This window comes from Pezoporus wallicus, unplaced genomic scaffold (genome assembly GCF_028554395.1).
Source record: "Pezoporus wallicus isolate ANWC-B61680 ecotype Strahan unplaced genomic scaffold, APGP_CSIRO_Pwel_v1 contig_8341, whole genome shotgun sequence".
NCBI classification, from domain to species: domain Eukaryota; kingdom Metazoa; phylum Chordata; class Aves; order Psittaciformes; family Psittacidae; genus Pezoporus; species Pezoporus wallicus.
Window position 1 is genome coordinate 993,629 of NW_026638083.1, and position 26,591 is coordinate 1,020,219.

Below are 26,591 nucleotides of genomic sequence, written 5' to 3' on the forward strand. Positions count from 1 at the left end.
TGATTAAATACTGAGTGTTTCCATCTCGCACCACACACAGGCCTTGGAAGCGTCTTTTCCAGAACAGAAACTAATGAAATTTAGGACTTCTTACAGGTAAAACCTTTGTATGAGCAGGAAAAGAACAACACCACAGAGATGCAGCATGAGGCTGACATCTGGAAATCCTCATCCAGGTCTGCTCTAAGCCAGACTCTGCACAACCTCGTGCCCCTGTTGTGATTCTCTGTGCCTCAGTACCTTGGACCACTTTCCTCTTGTCAAAGATCTGTGACAAATATTCACAACTGCCCCTTGGCACACAGAATTCCCACAAGGAGAAACAGATTTCGGAGTGATAAGAAGCTTAAAAACAAGTACAAAACCCCCTAAAAACCATAAAAAGTACTGCAGAAGCTGGTAACATTTAATAAAACAAACCTAACAGCAAAACACTCGTTTCACACAAAAGATACTGTTAAGTTAAAAAAAACCTGTCACTTGGTGATTATAAAATAAAACAGTATTTCACAGATTTTCTCCCAATCTATTTGGAAAATAATAATATAATCATAAACTAAACATCCAGTCAACTTTTTATTGAAAGCAAAAAACCAACACGAAGCAAACGATCACCTTCTGAGAAGTTGTGCGTATAGAAATCCTTCCCATGGTACTAAAAACATGCCACTGAACTGCAAATTGAACCTTCTAGCAGCTTAATTGGAAAGTGAGGCAGATAACCCTAATGAAATAATAAAGAAATTATAATCTGAGATAGAACTTCAAAATTAGTTCATTTAAATCATATCACAACACACAGTTCTTATGAAGATGTGATTTGATTTCTATATTCTCCTCGGTGTGGCATTTCTCTGTGCAATGCTCTTGATACCAATTTTGAAAGCACGAGGCACACTTGCATACAAATATAGCCAAGAAAGGATTAGTTTCATATATACAGGGATGAAAATGATCCAACTGGAAAGTTTGCTGCCGAAAACAATTCATAGTGCAGACTGTGATGAAAAGGACCTACTGTGCCTCGTGTTAACTGCATGACAAAGGATGTTAATGGTCTGCTGAGCAAACAAGGTAATGTAGTTCACAATCATCTCTTTCACAGTTGGCACTGTGAACAAAATTCACCCTGTGCAATTGCACTGAAGATAACAGACTCAGATGCTGTATTTAAAACATGTAATCACAGACAAACCTAGATCAACATTAAATTAACTTAGAGACAAAAGTAATTTAAAGGTTTTTTTTAAAAATCAATAAATTAACATGGAAAAAAGAGAAATATTTGACACTAACACTAAGATGCTGAGGCAAAAGTGTCTGTACAAACACTGGAGGAAACTTGAATGCATCAATTGGCTGCAACTCGTCTTGGAGGCTTCCAGATCCTGATTTTCACCTCTCACATCTGAGCTGATGAAGACTCTGAGATGAGTAAGGCAACTGAACAAAAGCCTGGCTGTCAGGAATGTTATAAGCGAACCTTAGCTGCAAAGCAACAACAGCTGCAAGCATGCATCTGCATCTGCAACAAACACTACGCTTCAAGTACAATTCTAGTCTTATAGCTTGAAGCAGCAACTGCTTCGTCTCGAGTTAAATCTCTATGCCATGAGTTAGACTCCTTCCTACTTTATAGTATTTTCCATATTCTCAAGAACTAGCACAAAATGCTTCTATTTAAACCCTCTATTCATGCCATGAAAAAGTAATGTAAAATAAAAAGCAACAATCTTTGCTCTCCAGCTCCCACCGAACCCTGAAACTGCCATTTTTAGTGGTTTAGGCCCTAGCACATGCTTTCCTTCCATTAAGTTTAATCAAATACTATTTCAATTATAAATTGCATCACTTCAAAGCCTTGGAAATGTTAGATAAGGTGAAGAGTCGGAGAAAAAGCTATTGGGAGTTTACCTGAGAGGCTGTTCCAAAAATACCACACACACACACTTTGATATTAGTGACTAAAGCCCTTAAACTGTCCCCCAAAGCCCACCTTTGCCATAATACCTGCAAAACACCCGAGAGCAATTAACCAGCTGATGTGCTGTGAGCTTATTATACCACTTATAAATGACTCACTACACCCTTACACTCTGTCCCCTCCACGGCTGTTTGTGTCTCTATAACCAAAACCCAGACTGAGAGAGCTCTGCAGAACAGATCAGCTCTCCCATGGCTGTGCAGGGATCACAGCATAAGCCCTGGCTCTAGATACTGCCTTAATTCAAAAAGATAACAAGAAATGTCATGGTGAAGGCACCAGGGTTTAGACAACCTTTGTTCTTACCATTTCAGATCAACTATAGAGGAAGTTTATCTTGAGAGGTTTGAACTATGGATAAAATATGTTGCAAGCAGACCAAGAGATGGCTTAAAGCTTCCTTGTAACGGAGCTGTCAAGCCAAAACTAGGCAGCAACAGCAGGGGGTTCAGCCTCACATGCACATCGGTAAGAGGAACTCATGTCTATCAGCGATGAGCACTGACAAGTACAAGCCATGCCAGCCGTGCTTCATCCTGCTGCTCTCCTCACCAGCAGCCTCACAAGACTATACTGGAGTAATGCGGATGGGCAGCAAGGAGGATGGTCTGTAGCAATCCATGTGTGACAGGACAGAGATACAAACTGTTGTCCTCCAGGGCAACACACGGAAGATGAGAAGCCAGGGCTCACAGCACACCAGAGAGGAGGGTATGTGTATGCTTGCAGGAGGGACAGGGTACTAAGAAGAGGATGATCTCGGTCCGTAACAAGTTAGACCTGAAATCAAAAATACAGTCTTCCCTTTGGCCAAGAGAATGACCCCAATCCCAAAAACACCCACATCATTTTCCCTAGTATTTTTCCATTTCTGCTTTAACAGCACACACCACCTGTAACCCAGAAGCTCACAGAATTCCCATGGCTCAGCCCAGTGTACTCACTAGAAGCACGAGGAAGGGAATAAACTGCGGACATTCACGGTGTGCAACCTGCTCTCCAACCAGAGGGGTGGTGGGGGATATCCCTGTGCCAGGCACAGGGTGAGATAAGACAACACAGGCTGTAATCCGTTATTACAGGAATACTTGGTTCACTTTCACTTTCCAGTATGGCATCAGTAAAAAGACAAGGATATTCCTTAGGATAAACTAACCAATTGGAGGGGCATAGTGCCTTCTTAACAGCATTACAGTACTCGCAGAGATTTAACCTCAGCTAGCTTGAAAAAGCTGTGGTCAATGAGGTTGTTTCTCAGACACTGACTTTGACCAGTTAGATATGCCTTTGCTAACAGGATTTAGCTCTTGCTATATTCGAACCATCTTTAATCCCATGAAGGCTAAAGAAAAATGTCTCTGATTTAGCTCTGTGCACTTATGAATAACTCAAATACTACAGTTAAATTTACAGCATAGTTCCCTTAGCTGTTTAGAAGACAATTGTTTTCTTTCCTTTCCCCTTAAGTTCTAGTATGTAAAATATCAGAAGAATTTAGATTAAAAAAAAAAAGGGACATGTTATTTTTAAAGTTGTTCTTGAGAAAATTTCCACATACAAAACTGTGGCATTTCTCCACTGGTTTGAGCATAATTTCACATGCTGGCATCATCCTCAAGTGGCTGCCACAACTCTGGTATCATAAAGCAACACGTATTTTCTCTTAGCTTATCCAAACACATTTTATTTAACTGCTAAATTTGGTCTGATCCAAGTTTTTCTTCTTCCTTCCCAGCAAACAGGGAAATGCAGATGCCGTGCTCTGATGGCACACATGCCTCCTACCAGAGAAACGAGGCAGGGAAGCCAGGGCAGTTCTCCTAAGCGTAGGACTTCAGCTCGCATCGCTGCCCTCACGGCTCAGTAGGACCCTAAGGTCACGCTCAAATGTTCACACTGGTCACTGCTGTTCTAGAAGTCCTGTCTAGGTAGCACTGAATAAACAACACTGTTTGGCCCCTTCTGTTACGATGCTGGAACACTGTGTCAATATACTTTGGCATATATTAAAAAAATCCCTGTGATATACCATATACTGTGACATTTCCACTTCAGATCTATCATTTACATGTGAAGCACGAATCTTGAAAAGAACCTAGTAAAGCTGTAAGAAAGACTACATTTTGCTGAAGCTCTCAGACACCCACTCCATTCAGTCACACCAGCTGGAGAGGTAAGTGTCAAGATACAGCTTTATTCTTAAAAATGAATATGGAGGTGAAACTCCACAGCCTCCTCCACAGCAATATTTTTTAGCCACACTGATATGTGCTCCTGATTCTTCTATGTCAGCAGCATTTCTCAGAGACCTTTTTGCAAATCTGGACATCTTAAAATCATATTTAACTTATTTTTGCTATTTATGGAATTGTCCCTGCACTTCCCAGTCCAGCTGATAGGAGTCTTAGACATGACATCCATTGGAAGATCTTTTGCTCCTAGAGGTAGAGGAGTCCTTAGCTACCCTCTGTCTAGCACAAGAGGCACAAATAGCCCCCGAGAGCCGTTTAAGCCCCTTCTGAAAGACACTGTTGGAGAGACTGTAAATAACACAGTTGCAGAAGCTGTTGCTAATGGCAAGCCAAGTGGTCAAGAAGGACGCAACGCGGTTACTATAGACATTGGAGCTCTCCAGCAGAAAATAGATGATGTAGGGCAACCAGAGGATGTAGAAGACACTGGTGATGCGGAAAAGAACCATGGCATAGCGCTTGTCCGGGCAGGGCTGCGCCTCCCCAGCCTCCCCATCCTGAGAGCTGAAGCGCACTCGCCTCTCGTTGATCTCCTTGGTGTGCTGCTGGCAGATGCGGAAGATGTTGAAGTAAGTGAAGCAGACGATGAAAGCAGCCGGGGCGTAGAGCATCACCACAATGAAGAGCGTAAAATAGGGATCGGTGTTCCAGGAATTGGCACACCACTGAAACACATCCCCGTGATATCCAGGCTTTCCCCAGTGAAAGGAGGGTAAGAAGACCAGGCAGGAGTAGAGCCAAATGATCAGTATGCAGATTCGAAGTCTCCATGGGGTCACCAGCGTGTTGTAGGTCAGCGGCTTCGTGATGGCGATGTATCTGTCAATACTAATGCATGCCAAAGAGGCCATGGAGACGCTCTTCAGCACTGATACCACATAACCAAAGATTTGGCAAACCAAGGACTCACTTAAAACAATAGGATAGTGCAGCAGAGACAAAGAAGGCACCAGACAGCTCACGCCCACCAGGAGGTCAGCATACGCCATAGTCTGGATGAAGTAGCTGGTGGTGTGGTGGTTCAGCAGAGGTGCACAGTGAAAGACAAATATCACAATGATGTTGCCCGAAATAATCAGCACCATGAGGAACACAATAATAACCACTTCCAGGAGGCAAAAATTGATGGTCTCCAAATAGCTAATGGCCAGGAGACAGAACGGCCGGCCACTCTGGTTGCCAACCAAGGAGGAGTTCATCTTGAGCACTGCAGTGATCTCTTCACTTCATGCTCCTGCCTGCTGCCTGCAGCCACTCCAGGCAGCTGCTGTCATTGCGGCTGGTGCTGTGTGTGTGTAGCAATGTCAAAACCGGAGCTCCAGTCCCCAGGGCTGCTCCAGATGCTGCTGCTGCTGCTGTGCATTGTCTGCAGCACAACTCCCCGGTAAATCCGGCTCCCCGCCACTCCCGGTGCGCCGGGACCCAGCAGCGGGCATGGCAGCAACTTCACCCACCGCAAGGAGATGACTGATGTTAAAGCCCTCCTGGGCGGGCTGCCTCGCCGGGGAGGGATGAAGGGTTGGGGGAAAGAGGGAGAAAGAACCTTCACCGACCCAGGACGAGAGTGCTCCCGAAGGCTGACAGAAGAGAAGGGCAAAGTGGTTTACAGAGCCGCCTTTCCCCCCGTGCTACCACCTCCATCGCCCCGCTTCTTCCCCACGCCCTGCTACAGCGCTTCCCCGCCGCCGCCCGCCCCGCTCCCCACCGGGCTCCCGCGGCTCCTCCGTCCCTCCCGTCCCCTCCCCGGGGCGGCGGGGCGGCAGCAGCCTCCCGGCAATTGCTGCCGCCGTCCATGCGGGCGGAGGGATGCGCGGCGGGGAGGGGGCTCCAGCCCTTCTCTCCTGGCTCCATTTTGCACGACGCTTTTGTTCGCCGCCTCTCCCGGGCCGCGCCGCTCCGGCCCCCGCCGCCGCCCGGGCCGCCCCCCGCCCGGCCCCGGGGCGCAGCCCCGCTTCCTCCGCCCCGGCCCCTACCTGCCGCGGGGGGACAAAAGCCCCGGAGCATCCTCGGCCGAGCGCCGGCACGGTTGGCGTGGGCTCCGGCCGCGGCGATGCGGAGCCGGGGGGAGGGGACGGCGGGGAGGAAGGGGAGGGAGGCGGGCAGGAGCGCGGCGGAGGGCGCGGCGCCGGCGGGGACCCGCGGGGAGCGCGGCCGCAGCCCCCCGGGGAAAGGCAGCGCCGGCCGCAGCCTCGGAAATGCGGGTTTAGCCTCAAAACGCGACGGGCAAAGCGCTGGAGGGGGGGGGAGAGATCACCCTGCGCGACCCGCAGCATCCGGGGGGGTCCCCCTGCTCCCCGCCACGGGCTCTGCCCCTGCACACCCCAACCTGCAGACACACACACCCTGGTCCTTCGGACAGACAGACACACACCCACCGCACACCCCTGCTCCTCCTCGCAGCACCTCTCTCTGCCAGGGAAACGGCAAGCGTCCAAGCAAGGATGTGAATTCAAACCATGAGTCGTAATTTAAGGCTTTTCCATCCGAGCCCTCTTGGGGAAATAGTTATTCATAGAATCACAGAATGGTTTGGGTTGGAAAGGAGCTTAAAGATCATCTAGTTCCAACCCCCTGCTACGGGGCTTGGACACCCTCCACTAGACCAGGTTATTATTAAATGTGTCTTTCCTAGGTGTAGCTTTTGTTGCTTAGGAGACACTTGAAACCAAGGGCAAAGCTGAGAACTGCATCCTACTGCTCATCCAGATGTTGCTCCAGGTAGGGAAGCACCTCCGGCATACATGTACACAGAAGACAAAGGCATCGCTATCCCCGACAATCCTGAGGCAAGCTACACCAAAGTAGACAAGCTACACAACCCAGTGCCATTCCAGATAGTAAATACACAAGAGATTCCCAACACAAGCACTTGTACACACACCATAAGCCAATACCATCACGCATATGTAACCAGAAAAACCTCATCATGGGAGCTGGTCTTTGAACCAATCCAACCAGTAAGAGACTCATCAGCAATTGAAGTCCCTTTGTCAAAAAGGCCGTGTGAAACTGGAATCCTTCCGAGCCAGAATTCCACCAGCACCAACAAACCCAAGCGTTTGGTGAACCTAAGCTAAACATTTGTCACTGCGGAATACCTAATGCCAAACGAATTGCAGGCAAGGGGATAGATCTCAACACTGCAATGCTCGGTGATTTTAGCCGACCTGCAAGTAGATAAAACCATTTTAAGACACACATGTATTGGTCAAAAATCTGGGCTGGACAATAGCATGACTTGGCAGATTTGCGCAAAAGCCTGAAAACAAAAAGTTGGGGTTCCTGCCCCATCTTTACCCCCAAAAAGATCTCTTTACTTTTCCTTGTAATTTATGGCGTTTCTACTCATGGCGACTGAAGTACTAGAACTAGCTCAGAAACACGAAGTTTGTATTCAATTTAGGCAAAGGTTATTCTGGTTATACAAAAACCAAGCTCTGATCGAATTACTGCTCGAGAAACGATCTATCTTTCCAAAGCAGAGAATGATTTACATATCAATTGACTCAAATACTATTTCTAGATCCTTAGGCATGAATAGACACATTATAAACATCCTTAAGAAAACAACAGACATTGAACTTGGTATCTGAGATGTATAAAGACAAGATAGCATTGGAAATCTTGAGGCTCAACAAAACAACATTTGGTTGCTGATATTTCACAACAAAAGATGTACCACTGAATCAAACCTCCTCAGTGCTTAGATTTTTATTACAAGGAGAACTGAACTCCTGTAGCTGACAGGTATTTCTGGGGGAGAGCACTGGTTTTCCCTCCAGCTGACATTCTATTGTTTCCCCAAAGCTGGGAGTAATAACTCTATTCAGAGTTCATGCCAATGTACACCTACCTGCTTAACACACCCATGCCCAAACCAGCAATATCTCAAGCTAATTCTCTTAAGCACCAGAAGCCAGACCAAAGCAGCCAACAAAGGGTGTAAATGGCTACTGGAAGGTAACTGGGTTGGAGCTACAGTCCTTGGTCAAGTCCCCAAACTACTACGAAGAGCTGCTTCTAAAAGACATCAAAATGTGGTTCCAGTGGCTGAGGTCTGTGAGAGACTGAAAATACTTCCATCTTGTAGAGACTTCTCCCACTCTATGCAGTGATACAAAACAAGCTCATCCGAGACTATTAAAAGGTATGCAAGAAATCAGTCAAAGTTACGGCGAGAACTCTTGGGAAAACTACTGCTTATAAAAGATAATTAAACTTTGATCACCACGTGATCAAAACTAATCAAACAAGGGATCTAGAGGTGCAGACATGCTGACAGCAAAGCTACGTCAGACTTGCACACCATGATTCACAGGCGTACCTTAGGTTTCATTTCAGCTGATGGTATGCAACCTTTGTGCTCCTGAAAATTAAATGTATTCTTCTTAATTTAAATGAACATATGGAAATGTGATTGCCATACAAGTGGAAAATAAGTGTTAACCACCCACAGCGAAATTACTGTTCCATTTTATGCCACTGATGAAGCAACACATACAGTCAAATAACGGTACTGACATTTGAATCTATTTCTTCACTAAACCCCAGTATCATTTGCACCAAGACAGATGAGTGTATCTGGTAGAACTTCTGTGTTCTGTAATTCCTCTGTGCACGGAGATAAAAAAGTGGGAATGTGCGAAACGGGCTAGCAAGAGTCCTGCTATCTCCCATCAGGCCTTGAATTTCCACCAGAAATGGTGACCCTGGGGTAACATTCCAGGCCCGTCACTGGATTATTTTCTGTCATTTTATTTTGTTTGTGCCACAAGATGTCCCTCTCATGTCGTAATTTTCTTAATATAGTGTATTTATCTGGTACAACAGTTCCTAGTTTTTTCCTTTTGACATTATTTTCTCCCACACAGACCTATATCCAAAAGCTTTTCTTTTCTCCTCAATATTGTAAATGTCAAGCTCTTTACATTTTGGTATTATGAAGAACTTCCCCACTAAGAGCTCAACACTACCCAAGAGGTTCAGTAGTTGTATTAATCCTTTTGTAAAGCCTTGTCTGAGAAGTGGCTATTGCCCGTTTTGCTTTGGATCATGATTTTTTGGTTATTTATAACCTGTGTGGCTCACTTCACAAGTTTTCTACTCAACACCACTTTCCATCCACCTGGGATTGTCAAAAACATGAACTGTTTTCCCTGCAGATGTCCATTAAACCTGGAGCAAGTCCCCATGTCTCTTCTACCTTTGAGTGGCTGGGAGCCTGAAGATTAACAGCCGGAACCATGATTGCCAAAGCCCTACCAGGAACAGATGCCTCTCAAAGGGATTGTCTAGATCATTTTACCTAGAGTTTGCTTTCTGTCCTCAGTAGGGACATGACCTTAATTCACTGGGCTGGCTTTTATCCACACTCCCCACCACGAGCATGGCAATCTGGAGTTGCTAAAAGCTTTATTATTGCACACAGATGGTGTGCAAACTCTCAAAAGTAATCTGTGGAAACACCACAATGGTGAGACTTAGACACTACTGCAGTAACAAAAGCACAGAGTACAAAAACCCAGCTAGTGTTTAGTACAGACCTAAGGGCAAATAATTAATAAACACTGTCGTGATGACTAGAATGCAACAAGCACACCTTGTGGCACGGCTCCAACACCATTTTTAATGCACAACCCAGATTCAAGAAGAGACCTAGACGCAGCCTTCACTGGTAGAACACAACAGAAGACATTTCCTTTTCAATCACTGAGCAGCCACAGATCAAAAGCAAAGTAAAAAAAACACCCTTGCAGCAGTTAATTTGCAAAAGAAGGCAGAAAGAACTCAGATTTGCTGAGCACCACGGGCCAGAACTGCACGGGAAAGCAAACACCAGAAGCAATCCTGGGGTGCCTGCATCCAACCCCCTGTGCACAAGGGGAAAACAAATCCCTGACAGAGGCCAGAAGGTTTGGAAGCAGCTGTCAACACAGCTCCTTATTAATTGAGGGCTGCGCTACCGCATGGGGTCATGAAAAGCCTGGCGGAAATCAAACGCAGCGACAGGAATAGAGGTCAGCATTAAGAGAGAAGGGGCACTGGATTATGAGTACTCAAACAGGTTTATAGCATCTCCTGCTCGCACCGAGGAGCAAAGGTTTGTCATCAACTCCATGTGCTCCTGCACTACACCACAGCAGTTATTCTCAGGTAAACTGATCTCAGTGCATGGTAATGCAAATAACTGCATGCTTGCTACAGAAGAACTTCTATAGGTGACATGCAAGACACGGTGAAGCATGATGGGGACAGTAAGGCAATAAATTATAAGGAACTCTTGCCTTCCCATAATTAACAAAAGTATTTTTTCCCCCCAGACACACTTACTTCTGTGCATTGCTGCATATTGACTGTAACCAAGCTGCTATTTTAAGAGCAGTAAGAATTAGTCACAGTAGAACTCCAAAATTATCAAATAATCTGTGAAAGGCATGAAAATAAAGACTTCAGGCCAAAGAGCACTCCAGCATTATTATACTTTTAGTACATACAGTGGGTCTGCAAACATTATCTTCCAGGGTCTTGAATTCATGTTCTCATCAGCCTCCCAAGCCACCTTTGCATCCTTTGCCAATTCTCATCTTTAGTACTTCCACACAGCCACTAATAACCTTTTCTGAAGCCTTACACTCCTCCCACTGCCTGCAGGTCGAAGAAATCACAGTTCCTCTGTGAACTGGGCAGGCACTGCTGCTCTCACAGCACCAACCTGTGTCCATTCTACAGAAACAGTCTGAGCCATTTTCGTATTTAAATCACAAGGCAAACTGCCTCAGTGATGGTCTAACATGGCACTCCCAAATTAAAGGCGACTGCTTTTTCACTTGCTTGAGCTGGTTATCACAGCATGTTGGTAGTAAACTACAGACCTCATATGACTCCATGAGCCTGAAATGGTCATTCTGTACTCATTTACTCCTGTTGTTTGATTTCTTAATTAGTTTCCACATGGAATGACCACTGCAGGTATAGGCAGTCCTTTTGCTGCAGTCAGCCTATGCTCCCTTTTACTTGGACTCTGGAGATGCTTCCAACACATTTGACCCAGGTTATTTCCTTTGCCTCTGCCAAATGTAAATGAGTGGAGAGGTTTCACAGATTTAAAAATGACATGTTACACTATTCCTCCTAGCTCACAAAGATAGTAGCAGTACATGTCACCAACTGTGCCACAGAGATCATCTTTTCCATTCTGATACAAAAACATTGAAACAGAGAAACAAGTGACACCGTCAGCTACTCACCAGGCAATTAAAATCACACAACAGGGTAACTGTGATACACTCCGTGCCAGAGCACTCAAACTCCACATTATTTGTATGATTTATTCACCATAAAATCCAAGTTATAGCTCTGCAATGCATGTACCAATATAAGGAATTCAGATCAAGTTTCTTCTATATTCCAGAAGTATGTGAAAGTACTTATGGCAGGACATTTTTAGCTAATCTAACATGATTCATTCAAATCACGTAGGATCCTGACTGCATGATTCCAGCAGAAACTGAGTTTAATTTCAGAAGCCCTCTTGCCCTCAGAATCAGGTCTTTAACTGCTCCTTGCAAATCTGTGCCATCAGAACATAGATACACAGGGACTGATTCAGTTGTTTTGCTTTTTTAACTGGTAAATAATTAATTTCTATTATATTTGTACTACAGTTGCATCGTCAGTAATTTCCAATTCAGTCCTTCTGGACTTGCATGTTTGATGAAAGCAGTAAAACACCATATATTTATACAGATTGTGGTCAAATCCAAACTAACACATCGGTTTTCTGGATGAGGAAGTGGCATCTCATTTTGTGACCCATTTCTTACTCTAGAACTCTGAGAAACACCAAATGATGTCTGCATATTCAATTCTTATTTCTCTACGCTACCAAGCTCAATATGCAAGGTGAGAAGCTTAAAAACTGCTGTCTAGTGCAAAAATGTCCAAAGCGTTCTGTTTTTCCTATCAAGAAAAGGCTGCAGTTTCAACTAGTGTTGAATTTTTAGCATAAATATTGAGACAACAGAGCAAAATGCAGCTTTCATTCAGGAAAACCAACCAAGCAAAGGAAATGAGCTCCCCGAGTCAATTCTGAAAGCACTTAATAGAATACAAATTTCTGACAAGCTAACTCAGAACTCAGGTGAGTGAAGCAGAAACACTAAAAAGAGAGCACTCTAAGCAGAGATAATGCCACAACTGGCACTGTATGTTGTTTTTTTTTGTTGAAGGGAGGACTGCATTACACTTACTAGTTGTTATCCTATGTTCAGATACACTCATGAACCTTTAAGCAAGAGAATACATGCTGAGAAGTCTCTGTACTTCCATTCCTTAAGCTATAAAGGGGGAAAAAAGAAGAAAAAAGATCTTCTACCTTTGTGATGAGAATTCGGTACTTCTCCACCAGATGATCATTGTTATGACACCCTGCCAGCAACTGCCACACTTCGCCTCTTAAGGCCTCAGGGACACCACTTCTCACCAATGCTGACAACGTCTTCGGCCTCACGCTCAAATTGAGGTGCCTGGGTGTAGGGGAAGGCATGGTTACTATTACCGAGATACAAATAAATGGGTAGATGAAGGCACTGTTACTCTTATCCAGATACAAATAAACGACTACATGAGCAACAACTGATGTGTTATATCAAACATGTCAAATGACAGGAATTTCAAGACAGTCCATATGTTGCCAGAGTAAGTGAAATTCAAGTTATAAAAAAACTCCAAAACACATTTGGAGAAGCTCTTTCCAAATTATTTCCTTGATTCCCATTAGATTTAAATATAATATAAATATATAAATCACTCAACAAACTGAAACACACCAGTAAAAACTAGAAGCGGAGGGCAGATTCCCACACTGTGTAAAATTCTAATCAGAACAAGAATTAGTTTGCAAATGCCTATGCTGCTCTCCTGACTTCCTACACTCAGGCAGGGGGATGACCTTCCAGGTGAGGAGGGTGAGAGGACAGGCAAACAGAGCTGTAAAAAAGACCTCATATGGGTACCTAACTACATGGAATCATAATCTTAAAACAGGTTTGGGTTGGAAGGGACCATAAAGCTCATGCAGTTCCAAACCCCTGACACAGGCAGGGACTCCTAATGCTAGAGCAGCTTGCTCCAAGCCCTGTCCAACCGGACCCTGAACACTGACAGGGATGGAGCATTTACGACTTCCTTGGACAGCTTGTTCCAGCACCTCAGCACCCTCACAGGGAAGAGCTTCTGCCTAAGAGCTCATCTCAGTCTCCCCTCTGGCAGGTTAAAGCCATTCCCCTTGGCCTGTCCCTACAGGCCCTTGTCCAAAGCCCCTCTCCAGGTTTCCTGGAGCCCCTTTAGGCACTGGAGCTGCTCTAAGGTCTCCCCTTCAGGAGCCTTCTCTTCTCCAGGCTGACCCAGCCGAGCTCTCTCAGCCTGGCTCCAGAGCAGAGCTGCTCCAGCCCTCGCAGCATCTCCATTGCCTCCTCTGGACTCGCTCCAGCAGCTCCACGTCCCTCTTGTGCTGTTGCCCCAGAGCTGGACACAGGACTGCAAGGGGGTCTCCTCACAGTAGAGGGGGAGAATCCCCTCCGTCGACCTCCTGGACACGCTCCTTTTGAGCACATCCTGCGTTTAAGCAGCTTCCACTGTACAAGCTGCTCAGTCCCATCTAAACAGCTTTTCCAAGGGAGCCCAGTAACAGCTCATAAATTACAGCACTAACTTCAAAAAACTAAACCTACATCTAATTTATGCAGTTACAGAAAGTTGAGCTGAAAAGTCCATTTGTGGCTTATACATAAAATCCCCAGAAAACAGAGGATTTAAAAAAATCAGTTTTTCTGCAGTTACTAAAACCAAACTTCTAGGTAAAATGATTAAAAGGAGTGACAGACAAAGCAGTCCTATTAATTACATTATCTTATTAATAATAAACTGGTATTTAATGATTTTTATTAACAGCCTAACAGATACGTGGATGATAATTTTACACAGACTGGGATTCCTTGTTGCCTTTCTTCAGTGTACAGTGTTCCAGCACAGCAGAAGACTGACAATGTGGGTATTTGAATCAGTATATACTGGACAGAACCTGGCACCATAATGTTTGCCTTCACTTTGCTGTCTCTAAACAAAATAAACTGAAATAGAGATAACATTAGATAATAATTTTATTTATATCTATATACATTCATATCTATAAACATATACCATATTAAGAGAGCACTTATTATACCTTTGTAATATATAAATATATAAAAATAATTATATAAACCACTTGTTGCATATAAACAGTTCTTTGTAAAGGTCCATAAAACTGCTTTGCCTTAATCTCAGATGAACATAAGTACATCAGTAATTCCAAGAAATGGGAACTTCTTTGAACCATCAGGCTGTAGACTAAAAGCCACTGGATTCTTCCAAACTATTGTGAAATGAGAAGACTCTGTGACTCAGCAGTTATGAGATGTGAGCCAAGTATTATTTAGAAATCCCAAAATACCAATGCACATTTAATTACTAACAAATCTAATTACAGGATTCTGAAAAGTAGCATGAAACCACCTGAACTCCAATTTTTATGACTTTCAATCCTCTTATGTTAAAAGCTCAAGGATCATTACTTCCAAATACTCGCTTTTCTTTAAGAAGGAAAGCCCTTTAACGCATATTAAAGTCATTGCCAGCATTAGCACAGAAACTCTTCATATCCTCTTAGAGCTGCCAAAACATTTTCAATGGGTGTCAGGTGGCTGAATTATCTTTGAGCCCTTGGAAGGATTACAGAAAAAAATCAAGTTGAAAGAAACTTTCTCGCAGCAGCAGATGCACAGAGCTCATCTGGTGAAGATGTTTCTGCAAGTCTAGGAGAGGCAGGGAAAGGGACCCTGTAGCAGTTTACCACATTCCCCTTCTGATGAAGGTGTCTATTTCTGATGTCCTCTTTCTTACCAAATTAGTGCGATATATTAGTGCAAAACCAAACTGGAAGTAAAAGTACTTATTCAAATAAGTACTAAGTAACCGCAGAAAATAATGCTAAATTGGTCTAATCTCAATTTAAAGAGAATCCTGGCTGAGTGCTCACACTAATGCTTTGCTTCATCTAAAGGGCATGACTTATTCTAAGCTCTGTGTCCTACTCTTCAGATCTAATATTCTGTTCAGATCTTTTATGTGCTGTACAGCCCTTGCCCTGCTCCTCAGTTAACATTAGGAAGCAGAAGGCAACAACCAAAGCCAGAGTCAAAACGCAGCATATGTCAGCTCAGTGTGATGCTGTGTCTGTCATCTCCCTTTGTAGGGGAGAAAAAAAACCAACCCACATCACAAAACAACCTGAATTTTGCAGTAATCAGCATCACTTTCTTAGAACTGCTCAGGCTACTTCAAGATGAATAAAAGATCCTTCATGGAAGAGGACAGGTGTTGCATAAGCAACTTGACTGTCAAGAAACTCTTCTTATAAATTGGCATTTTCTAGGAAAAAAACAGAAGAGCTCATGTACTTCCTTCTTGGCAGGCTCTGGATCCATCTTCCTTTAGATAAGGGAGGAAAAGCATCTTTGCTATCCAAGTACAAATCTCCCATATTCTTAAGCTACAGTTGCCATGATATGACAAGCTGCAGGAAAAAGTGGCTGTGAACTAGATCAGAATTACAAAGAAATGAAGAAATCAGAAAACACAAAGCCAGAGAATAAGGGGTGTTGTGAGGACGATAGAGGATTAAATCCATACTAATCTCATCTCAGCTGGCTTCTGGAAATAAGAAAAACTCCAAGCAGAAGGAGCCAACAGAATGAGAATATTCAGGATTGCCATTTTCAGAATGTGATTTTGCCACTTACCATTTGGACAGCAGCTCTCCCCACGTCTCAAGGATTTTTTCTGCACACTCTTTGGAAACATCTCCAGAACCACTTAAGAGTGGTTCATCATTGTCTGCCAACAGAACAGAGGAGATGCTATGAGATCAACAGCCATTACTGTACTTCTACAGATTTAAATGCTGCTCTCTTAACTGTATCAGTGTGTGGCAAGAACAACTCCCCCTCATTTATGGATGCAGTACTTGTGTGCTTGACATAAGAGAAGGCAGAAGTAGACTTTTCTCAGAAGCACACAGTGATGTGACAAAAGGCAGAAGATAAGCAACAACGTGTGAAATTCTGGTTAAAAATCAGGAAAACAATTCACCATGAGGGTGGCCAAACTGATACAAGGGCCCAGAAGAGTAGTGGAAATATCGTCAGTGGAGATGGTGAACACACAACAGCACATGGTGCCCAACAGTGTATCTGGCTGGAGTCACACTGGGTGGGAGGCACAATTACGAGCCTCCAGGAGTCCCTTCCCACTGAAGTGATTCTAGTTTTCTACCTCAAACACACAACTTTCTGCATGTGAAAAGCTGCAGTACTATAAAAGCAAAAAAGACAGTAAAATCAACATAGTTCCACTGAGCAGCCACAGCCCTGCCATGTTGTTGCAGGTCCATGGGAGTCCACAGGGCGTTTTACTTCACTGTTTGGTACTTTTACTTCGAAAGCCAGGACTTTTTGGTAACTTCCTTGGCTTAAATTAAATAGCTTTTTGAATGAAATGTGCTCAAAAATGCAGTGGAGGGGGAGGATGAGCATAATCACGGGAACTCTTTTTGAAACTAACACTGTATTCCCAGGTATTTTTAAACATTCACAGCAAGTATCATACACAAAAGCTACATTTCACTGATACAGTCAATACTGGGTTTGCATTACTGACAAATTATATTTTTCCATTAAATCTATGCTTTCTCAACTGACACCTGAACTTGTCAGCAAACTCTTGCAATGCTGCAAGTCATATCAACTGCAAACAAAACGGATCTTCCGGGTCTAGAAAAGAATACCACAGGGATTTAATGCAGTGGTTAGAGACTGTTAATGCTTTGCAAAGGAGTTCATTTACAAACCAACTTTCCCTCCTTCTCCTCTCCCCCCCCCCACTGTCCCCTCAGATACAAGGAAATTAAAAGCACAGAAGGGAAATCATTCACCCCAGGCCACATAGAAGGCCAGCAGAGAAGTGAAAAAGCAGAAACTCAAGTCATCTCCATTTCAGCTCAGAGCTGCGGGGCCAGATGTTTATATACTCAGAACTTGTCCATAGTTTGGTTTAAGAAAACCTTTAAAAAGCAGAAAAAAAGGTATTGAAAATGCATTCAGTTTCAAGGTGGGCAGGTCCTGGTATAGTTTTACTTATTACAGATGGCTCCACTTTCCCCTTCACTAAAACATGCTGCTTGCTTTTATTCCCAAATAATATCAGCTTCTCATTTTTGCTCTCAAATCCACTCACAGCTGCCTGGGAAGGGGCAGAAGCTACATGTTAATGTCAAATTTTTAGCAGCCTCTTTTCACATTGTTCCAAATATATCACACTGGAGGCTTCAGGAGGCCTGAGCTGAGAAAAGCAGAGACACAGAAGTGTCAGACAAGGGAGAGGCTGATCCAGGAATGGGGGGGTACTAGTTATTGAATACAGCATTAAAGCAAGGGCAAAAAACCATCAGTAGACCAGATTCCAAGTGGAAAGGAGTCGACATGTTTCATAACTATGTTATTTACCAACTGCCCTTCCTCTTGAAGTACACAAAGTGTAAATCCACTTCTTACCTTCCTCTTCATCATCCTCTGGAGGAGAAGGAATCATGGAGCCCTGTGACCCAGACTGGGGCAGACGGAGAGAGGGGCTGGCTGTAGTTTTTCTTCTCTCTCTTTCTGATTCACTTTCTAAACACACAACCTCATACAGCGTGTCCGAGTTATTCTTTCTGTCCTTTTGCTTTATCTAGGAAAAAAAGTTTTGTTTTACTGAGAAAAGCTATATAAAAATGCCCAGATTACCTCATATTGCTCTGCCTTCTCCTTCTGGAATAGGAGAGCTGAGAAACAATTTTCATCCCATTCTACAGTGAGGAATGTTCAACCCTTGCAGCACATTTATTCACTGTGCAACCCTGCAAGGGTTGAGTAATGCTTCCAAGTCTCGTATCTGTGTATACACTGCTGCAGGAACACAAACTGTTGAGTCCCAAAGTCTGTTAAGTGGCTCTATTTTCTCCTTAATTTTCAATACTTTGATACCTTCCTTTCCCTGAAAGGAATATCTTTTGTGAAGTGGTTCTAAAATTTGAATACAGTCTAAGGATTTATAACTTCTTTTTTCATAAAGGGATAAAAATAGAGTAGAAAAGGGAAGGTGAAGAAAAGAGGGAAATAAGGTTTGTAATTATACTCCACACTAAGCTCCCAGTGCTCAATTTTATCCTTTGGAGTATGAAAAATGAAGAGAAATGCAGCAAAACTAAAAATGACTGAATCAAATGTAATCTGAGCAAATCAAACCCCTCTGCTTCCACCATTTCCGAATAAAGAAACACTGCCAAAGCAAGATAAGCCAATTCTACACAGCTGTATTTTTAATAGGCTAATCATCACTCCACAGAAACAGGTTTCCCTTCCAGGCTTATCAGGCAGTACATTCTATATTTGTTGCTTACACTATGAATTTTGATAATCTTCCATTAGTAAACACTGGAAGTTGGATAACTTGACAGTGCCTGTGGAAAAGAGAATTGCCTGAGATAAGTCACAATGCCTGTGAATTTGGTAAGACAAAAGATACAGAATTAGCTAAGCAAGATAAGCTCCTTTACACTGCCAAACAGAAAAGGCACCTTCTGGAGGGTGTGGAATATTTATAGCCCAACAGCCTTAACTGTTCAACATCTCCATGCTCCACCTCAAAAATATCCTAAATCAAATGACTGATCTCATCCCTGAAGAATTTTTCCACCTTAAATCTTGACGGAAAGTTTCCAAAATGTGTATTCATATTTTACATAAAAAAAATAGAACATACACTAGAAAGAATCCTTAGAGAACCACATAGTTGTTAGTAGCATGATGCTATTATCTGCTAGCACTTTAACCCAGGTGCAGAAAGAACTAAGAAAAGCCTCTTATTTCATTTAAAACCTGTTTAAGAAAAAGCACTTATCAAGAAATCAGGACTCCAACCTGCTTTTTTGGGCTGCACCCAGCATTATTAAACCTTACATCCACAGTGATATTTGCTTCTAAGTATTGCCATTTCTTTAAACAGGATTTTCATTTTAGAAGAGTAATTTCTAAAGCTGGAGAATGCTACTGCAAGTACATCATCTCTTTCAGAGACTTTGACCTTCAACTTTTCAGCCTTGAGACCCAGTTATTGCCTTGTACTGCTATTATGAATATCCTGGGCAGAAATAATCCTTTCCTTTTTAGTAGAGAGGCAAAAATAAGTTGGAAAAAACAGTAAAAGTTTTTAACAAGTTCTAAGGATTTTTTGTGGTTGCTTAGGTTCCCCCCAACCCCCCAGGGCAAACCTGGGCTATGGGTGAAATCTCTGCTTCCAACCATGCACAAGGGGGAAACAGACTTGCACAAAAAAAAAAGGGAGGGGGAAGAAAAAAAGTTGGACTTCTATGATAAAAATGAATTTAGTGACACATCAGATAGCATGTCACCAGGATTATACTGAAGCCTTTTTTTCTTCTTAGCCCTTAATTCTACATATTTGCCCCACTATACCCTTACGCAAGCAACTTTCAGCATAGGTCCAGTTCATGGGTAAATCCCCTGTTCCTTTCATTTCTGTGGTTTGTCTGGAAAATCCATAAGCCTCTCTATAACCTCAGAGCCTCATCAAAGCTACCAAAATTTGCCTTGAAATGAGGACACCCAGCTTTTTATGGGAACTTTCTATAGCAGCAACAATTAGCATAATGAAGGACAGCTTTTCTACAACTGAGGGGCATTTATTGTACCTCTTTGATTCAGGAGCAAAATACAGAAATATGAACATTAGTAAAGGTTTTACCAATCATAGGTAGGAACCACCACAGTTAAATTCCATCTGTCTGCAGGCACTAATAACTACAATTCAATCCTTTACCTCCAGTGCATTTATATTGATCCAGCATTATACCACAAACCTACCCCTCCAGTATCGAAACAACATAATTGACTGTGCCACAGTTATACTCAGAAAACAAGCCTGCAACTCCCATATTAAGTGTACACTATTATTTAAGTGTTACCTGTTTCAGTTTTAGGAAGAAATTTTCAGTAGAGCTACGTTTGCTGAAGGGCCAGAACAATCTCTCATTAGGTGAACAAACTCTGACTTTAGTCTCCAGAATGAAGCGAACAGGTTCCTGAACCTCTGTTATCACCAAATCCACAGCAGTAGTCATGAACAGTACTTTATCTAGAGAGAAAAAAAAAACAAAGCAGTTATGAAAAGAAATATTTCAAATAAAATATTCCATAACCTCTTTCCCAGTAACATGAAAGCAAAAAAGAAATTTATTTCCGCAGAATTCAGTTTTTTCTGTAATCTAACATCTCAGAACCCTCCAAGTTTCAAAACAGGAAGATGACTTTGCACTGTCCACTACAGACTAGGGAAACTTAACTCTTTGAGACAAGAAAATGATCTTGTTAAAGCAAGTAAAAATTCTGCTTTGTCAAAGAAGAACCTTCATTAAATCTGCGTACTTGACTCCACTGTGCAGATCTCTTGCCATCTTGTCTAATTACATTGTAGCTGTTTTCTGGTTTTAGGAGTTCCTTAGGCAACACTCAGCTGTGAAATTCAGAAAATTGACTCTACAGCATGATGCTCCAAAAGGAGGCAACTGCACCCAGTGACCTGAGATCTCTGCTGGCACTACATGATAAATTGTGCCCTTTAAGTAGGATGGCATCCAATCTAGCAGCAGATTGTACCCAGCAGCTGACTTTTATGACTTTGCCCAGTCAATTCCCATTAACTTCCCCAACCTTTGACATAGGGCTGTGACAACAGATTGAAAAGATGGTAATTCAGCTGACACCTTGAAAGAAGTAATGGCAGATCTGTTTCAGGACTCAACAGAGCAACGCAGCATCGGCTATTTTCAGATTACAGTTGGGTTACTATCATTTTCACAGGTACAAGAATCCTCATGTAACTAAAAACTAGGATTCAGGAAAGTCTGAACTGACCACAGAAACTAAGCAAGGAAGAAATCTGCCACAGTCATTTAGTGCAATTCTCAGTGGGATTCTTAAGAAGCCCTAATGCTGTGCAGAGCATCTGCATCCTGTGACCACACCTATACAGCCTCCTACTAGGATACAGTCATTCTTACAAGGTATTATTACTGAACACAGAATAATACCTGAACAAGGTATTATTACTGAACACTTCTAGCCTTCTATTTTGTTTAGCTCTCTATGTTACATCTGGCATCCTACTTTCGGAGGATATATCCCATACTATGAAAGTCTTCTTATGGGATTCATCTTAAAAGAAAAGAGACCTGATCCAATGCCTGCTGTGTGGGTCATTTCCCCTGGCTAGGGATAATACCTGGCAAACTTCCTACCTTTTGGTGTTTCTTCATTTACAAATTGGAAGTGTGGAGATTTTTGATTCCAGCTCCCAGTGATCACGTATGATTTCCCATCAGAACTTTTACCCATGGACTCCTGGAAACAAGGTAAGTTTATGGATATTTAAATTAAAGAAATCTCTGTATTATGAAGTCTCAGCCCCATAAAGCACCTACTGCACTGGCAAGAGAAAGGCAAGCACCTGAAGTCCATGTGACAGTCCTGTAACAGAGACAAAAGAATAGCATTCTCATGCAATCTTTGGTCTCCTTGCTGATAACACAAAAAGGCCAATTAATACTACTTGTTGCATTTATATGTGGTATGAACATCTGTCTAGAGAGACCTGAAGATCAAATGCTCATTTTGGAAGTGACCACTTGGCAGCAGATTGCAGCTCACAAAGTGTATGTGAGATCACAGGCGAGTACTCTAGAAACAAACACCTTTCTAAGCTTCGTTTAAGTTGTTCTGGAAAATCCAAGGCAACCCAGTCATTCTGGCCTCATTTTGCATCATTCAATCTCTGAATGGCAGCTGCTTGAATGGTAAAGTATTTAAATGTATGACGCTTTAATTATGAACTTAGGGGATGTAGTTTATTGCTCTAATACAAGAAAACATTAAAACAGAACACTTTTACAAGCTGCTGAACTTCTAAACCTGGCAGAGGTTTCACACATAATGAAAGATCCTTACCAAATCTAAAAGGTGCATGTCGCCGCTCCGAACATCCTTCCCACGGCTGAGGAGGAGGCCAAAACACCTGCAAAGCCAGGCAAATACAAACCATTAACATTCCTTAGCTAAACACTCGCTGTCATACATCACAAACAGCCCATGAATCCAATCAGAAGTCAACAAACACTGACATCTGAAAGCAGCAGGAAGCATGTCAAACAAAACAATGTCAAGTCAGTATTAAAAATGCCAAGCAAGCTTTCACGAAGGTATTGACAATGTGATTTTATTGCCTACAGTAGCCTGGGAAGTTGTTCAATTACCTTTGTTTGCAAGAACAGATAAAACAGACGCTGCTAACAAGAGCTCCCCATCCCCAGGACAACTTCGCCTGCATCCTTCTTCCCTTCGTTTTTTATCCTTTGAGGGGAGACACATTTACATAGAAGCTACCCTTTGATACAGACAAGAATCAGATGAAGTGCAAGGACTTGTCTTTCATGGTTTCAATTTGCAAAGACTTTTGGGCCACAGAGGAGTACTTCACTTCATCCCCTGGTTTACCACAGTCCTGTATTACATTTCAGACTTCAAAGCCTGGCAGAAGCTGTGTCTCTCTTCTGCAGCATGAACAGCACTAAACTGTCAGCAGTCAAAACCCACTCATTTCTAAGCAGTGACAGATTTGATCAAAAATGTAAAGAAGTTTTAGAATCAATGAACTTACCTCTCAATAGCAAGCTCTTTATTAGTGGTCTGTTGGACGTAAATCACTATCTTCTTATCGATCCCTTGGCGGAGTTTAAAGCATTGCCTGTCCTTGTCTTTGGGAACCGCACTGTTATTTACCAGGAAAGGAAACAAAACAACTCAGCATCATTTATCTGTATTCCTTGCATGAACCAAAATCAGCATCAGACCTTTGGTGAAGCCAGCTTCTTACACAAAAGCACTCAAGACCTTTCTTCCTTGCACACTGCAATGAGTAACATGAAAGAAACAGCAACATAATTAGGTGCTGTTATTTTATCATCATTAGGTGAAAACCAAGAACATTTTGCTTTCAAAACAAAACCTGCAATTTTATACTGCCTGGTGTAGTGTTGTGAGACTTCCAGCAGCATTTTAAGGAAGTTTCTAAATATTGATTCTCTATGTAACGTGCAAGTAGGAGCTGTTAAGCAATTATTGCTCTCTTCCACCAGGGAGGTAACTGCTGGGAACATAAGCCAACAAACCAGAAGAGTGCACCAACCTTCAGACTATTTCCCTTATTTTTTTCTCTAGAGCCCCTTCTAAATGCTGCAAAAAGAGGGGATAAACCTAATTACACTTGAATGCCAATACATACACAGAAGTTTTACTAAAAGTATTCCTGTTGAGCAGCACAGCTACACTAAATACTGGACAAATTGAGCTTCTTGGGGTTTGACTTTATAAGTCAACCGCATGTTCAGTTTTCCCTTGGATATAAAAAAATAGTCCTTATTTTATGTCAGACTTGCAAACTGTGCATTATTACCCCCCAAGAGCTGCAAAATGGACTGTGGAGTATTGCCCACAGTTTAACACCTCCGCTAAAATCTGGGTTTATGTTCTGTCAGCAGGTGCTAGTGCAGGCCAGGGAATGGCAGACTGCCTTGAACTGTCAGCAGGAGTTTTGTCTCCGGGGCCAGGACAGAGGATTTGCACACTTAGAGCCAGCACATGAAGTCAGACCTCATTTCCCCAGCATGACAGAAATGTATTAGTAGTGACCCAGGGTGACAAGTGAAGGTAGATGAGCCAAGACAGGATCAGGTACTTTAAAGACTGAGATCAGAGCCTGAGTGTGTGGAAAGTGTTCTCCCAACTTCCAGGTGAGCACAGGTCTGCACGTGAAAGGTCATACAAGGATTAGTGTCAAGCTGACAAAGCTTGTTACTTGAACTAAAACCTGTACTATTTAACCAATGTCAGTGGGATTCTGCTTAGCTGGAAGCAAAATCCACTTTTCCTTCACCTTCTATAGAGTAGGGACATAGCTTTTAAACAAATGCCCTGCTCCACTCCTAATGCAAGTGGATTTTTGTGGCTGAAGAGATCTTTGGATACATCGCCACAGCAAAGGCTGAGGTTCAGCCTACAGTCCAAGCTGGCTAGGATGGAAACAGCTCTTAGCCGCACAACTTCTGGAAGCCACGTAAGCATCAAATCCTGGGCTGGCTTACACTGCCTGCACTGCTGGGGCCGTGCTGGCATTGGTACCAAGCCAGAAAGACTAAGCATCACCGGGTGTATCACAGTGTGCTACTTTTACCTGCTGTGCACCCCAGTGGCCACTGTCACATCCAAGAACCATCAGTATCTTTCAGGACCAAAGTCAGGCCTGAGATATATATTTTTTCAGTTTCAACACTTAAGCAGTTCTTTGGAGTGCTGAATAAATACTGGATTATTAAATGGAATTTATTTAATAAGTAAAAATTGAGCTGGATGTAAATCCAAGAAGATTCTCTGAAGCTGTGGCTAGGAGCCAACGTGCTCAACAAGTCAGAGTATTTGGCAGACATGCTGTAATGAAATAACGACACTTCAGCAATTAACAGAACACTATAAATGGTCACATAAAACATGAGGGCACTGTGTATAGGCAAAGCAGAAAGAAAAAACAATTTAGCATTAACTATAAAAGGTCTCTTTAGAAACCAAGGTTATCCACCACCAGACTTCATGTGAAAACAGCATTAGCCCATACAAGATGAAAAGCTGCTCTAATACTCTCACCCTACACACACCCACTTGCTGGTAACACCTGGTCTGGGGGGACGGAGGGAAGAGGGAAAAAATAAATTAAATTGAGAACTTGGTCAGAAAACAGAACCAGTTAGAAACAAGATTTGTTCATAAAGCTTTTCTGACACTGATAGAGAAACACTACTTCACAGATCAGAACAGGCGAGTATTTTAAGGAAACAGATCACTGTAAACCCAAGGAGAACTGATACTGATGATCTTAGATAAATGTGAATTCTGCCTTTTCTGCTTTCAGTAACTATTTGTCAGAGTTTCTAATTTTCTCTGTCTTTTTTCATGAGACTTTATTAAAAGATTCATTTAAATTTGAATAGGAAACTTTCAAAAAGGGGACTTAGGGACCACTTCAGACTCACTCTCTCTATTAGCTCACTTGCTAACAGAACCAGATGCTGTATGCACAGAAATGAAGAATCTGCACCTGAAATAACCTTTCCCATCATCTTCTTTGATTTCCAGTGACACGGAGAAGGTGAAAATATCACTGTCTGGAGTCTGGGGGGTGGCAATGGCTGAGAGTGGCGTTTGCTTGGCAGAGCGACGGAAGGCAGTGGCAAAGCTGTACAGTATTCGGCTCACCTGTGTTTAGACAGCACCAGAGAGAGATCAGAAAGCTACAGACATACCGGGTGTAGCAGGTGAACCTACCTGAATTTTCACTAAACAATAGAATGAGAAGCAATTGTATGAAAATAATTCTGTTTTAGCATCTTTAACTGCTTTTCTACACTTCTTAAGAGGATAAACTATTAAACGTGCATTTCGTATCTGAGGTTTCTACAGTTATCTTAACTTGGGGTAGAAAAAAGACAAAAGTGATTAATTATACTACTCCTAAAGTGCCTGAAACACTTCCCTTTCATTTCAGTAATAATGTTTACATGTACATCATCATCATTCGACAGAATTTCAACTTACAGCCTCTTGGATTTCACATCTGAAGACATGGATCCTGAAGAGTTCTGCATTGTAATGGCTTTCAGTGAAAGCAAAGCAATCACTTTCAGGGGTCCCATCATGCCCTCGTACACAGAAAAGGATTTTATAGATTGGATAATTTGCTATTTCCGTGTTTGTCTGAGGATCTAAAAGTCTGTTAAAATAGAGAGAGAAAAACGCACACACAAAGCTTGCACCTTTAGAAGAATTATTTCAACCAGATATTAACTTGCAAGCTTTAACAACTTCATCACTACTGGAGAAAATACATCCCAATGAAACTAACTCTTGACTGTCATTTACTGTGAAGCTTGAGCAGAATAATTATATTTAAACTGAACAGCATAAAAAAGCACAATGCAACAGACATTTTCACCAGTCATTTCCCTGTAGTTTTCAGGGCTTAGCCTTCAAAAAGCTACACTAACATGCAGCAGTGGATAGACTCATCCCTCGTCCCTGCACACAGTCACAGAGTAC

General features: G+C 42.6%; 2 protein-coding genes across 3 annotated transcripts in view; both read right to left on the minus strand.

The window, feature by feature from the left end:
- The window catches only part of RABGAP1 (RAB GTPase activating protein 1), a 68,883-nt gene that overhangs the window by 28,453 nt on the left and 13,839 nt on the right, over positions 1 to 26,591 (minus strand). For both annotated transcript variants that reach the window (XM_057409019.1, XM_057409020.1), the window contains 9 exons: positions 26,091 to 26,265; positions 25,594 to 25,751; positions 23,104 to 23,214; positions 22,395 to 22,461; positions 21,689 to 21,791; positions 20,357 to 20,526; positions 17,886 to 18,060; positions 16,077 to 16,170; positions 12,611 to 12,761 (listed from right to left, as the gene is read on the minus strand). In XM_057409019.1, coding sequence (XP_057265002.1) covers positions 12,611 to 12,761; positions 16,077 to 16,170; positions 17,886 to 18,060; positions 20,357 to 20,526; positions 21,689 to 21,791; positions 22,395 to 22,461; positions 23,104 to 23,214; positions 25,594 to 25,751; positions 26,091 to 26,265 — 1,204 coding nt within the window. The remainder of the gene's footprint in view (positions 1 to 12,610; positions 12,762 to 16,076; positions 16,171 to 17,885; positions 18,061 to 20,356; positions 20,527 to 21,688; positions 21,792 to 22,394; positions 22,462 to 23,103; positions 23,215 to 25,593; positions 25,752 to 26,090; positions 26,266 to 26,591) is intronic.
- On the minus strand, positions 1,188 to 6,307 carry GPR21 (G protein-coupled receptor 21). The gene is made up of 2 exons (XM_057409027.1): positions 6,210 to 6,307; positions 1,188 to 5,813 (listed from the first exon to the last, which is right to left on the minus strand). Exon 2 carries the CDS (start codon positions 5,433 to 5,435, stop codon positions 4,389 to 4,391), a length of 1,047 nt encoding a protein of 348 aa, XP_057265010.1. The 5' UTR covers positions 5,436 to 5,813; positions 6,210 to 6,307; the 3' UTR covers positions 1,188 to 4,388.

Coding starts and splice junctions, on each gene's coding strand:
- GPR21 (XM_057409027.1), bottom strand. CDS start 5,435: ATGAACTCCTCCTTGGTTGGCAACCAGAGTGGCCGGCCGTTCTGTCTC.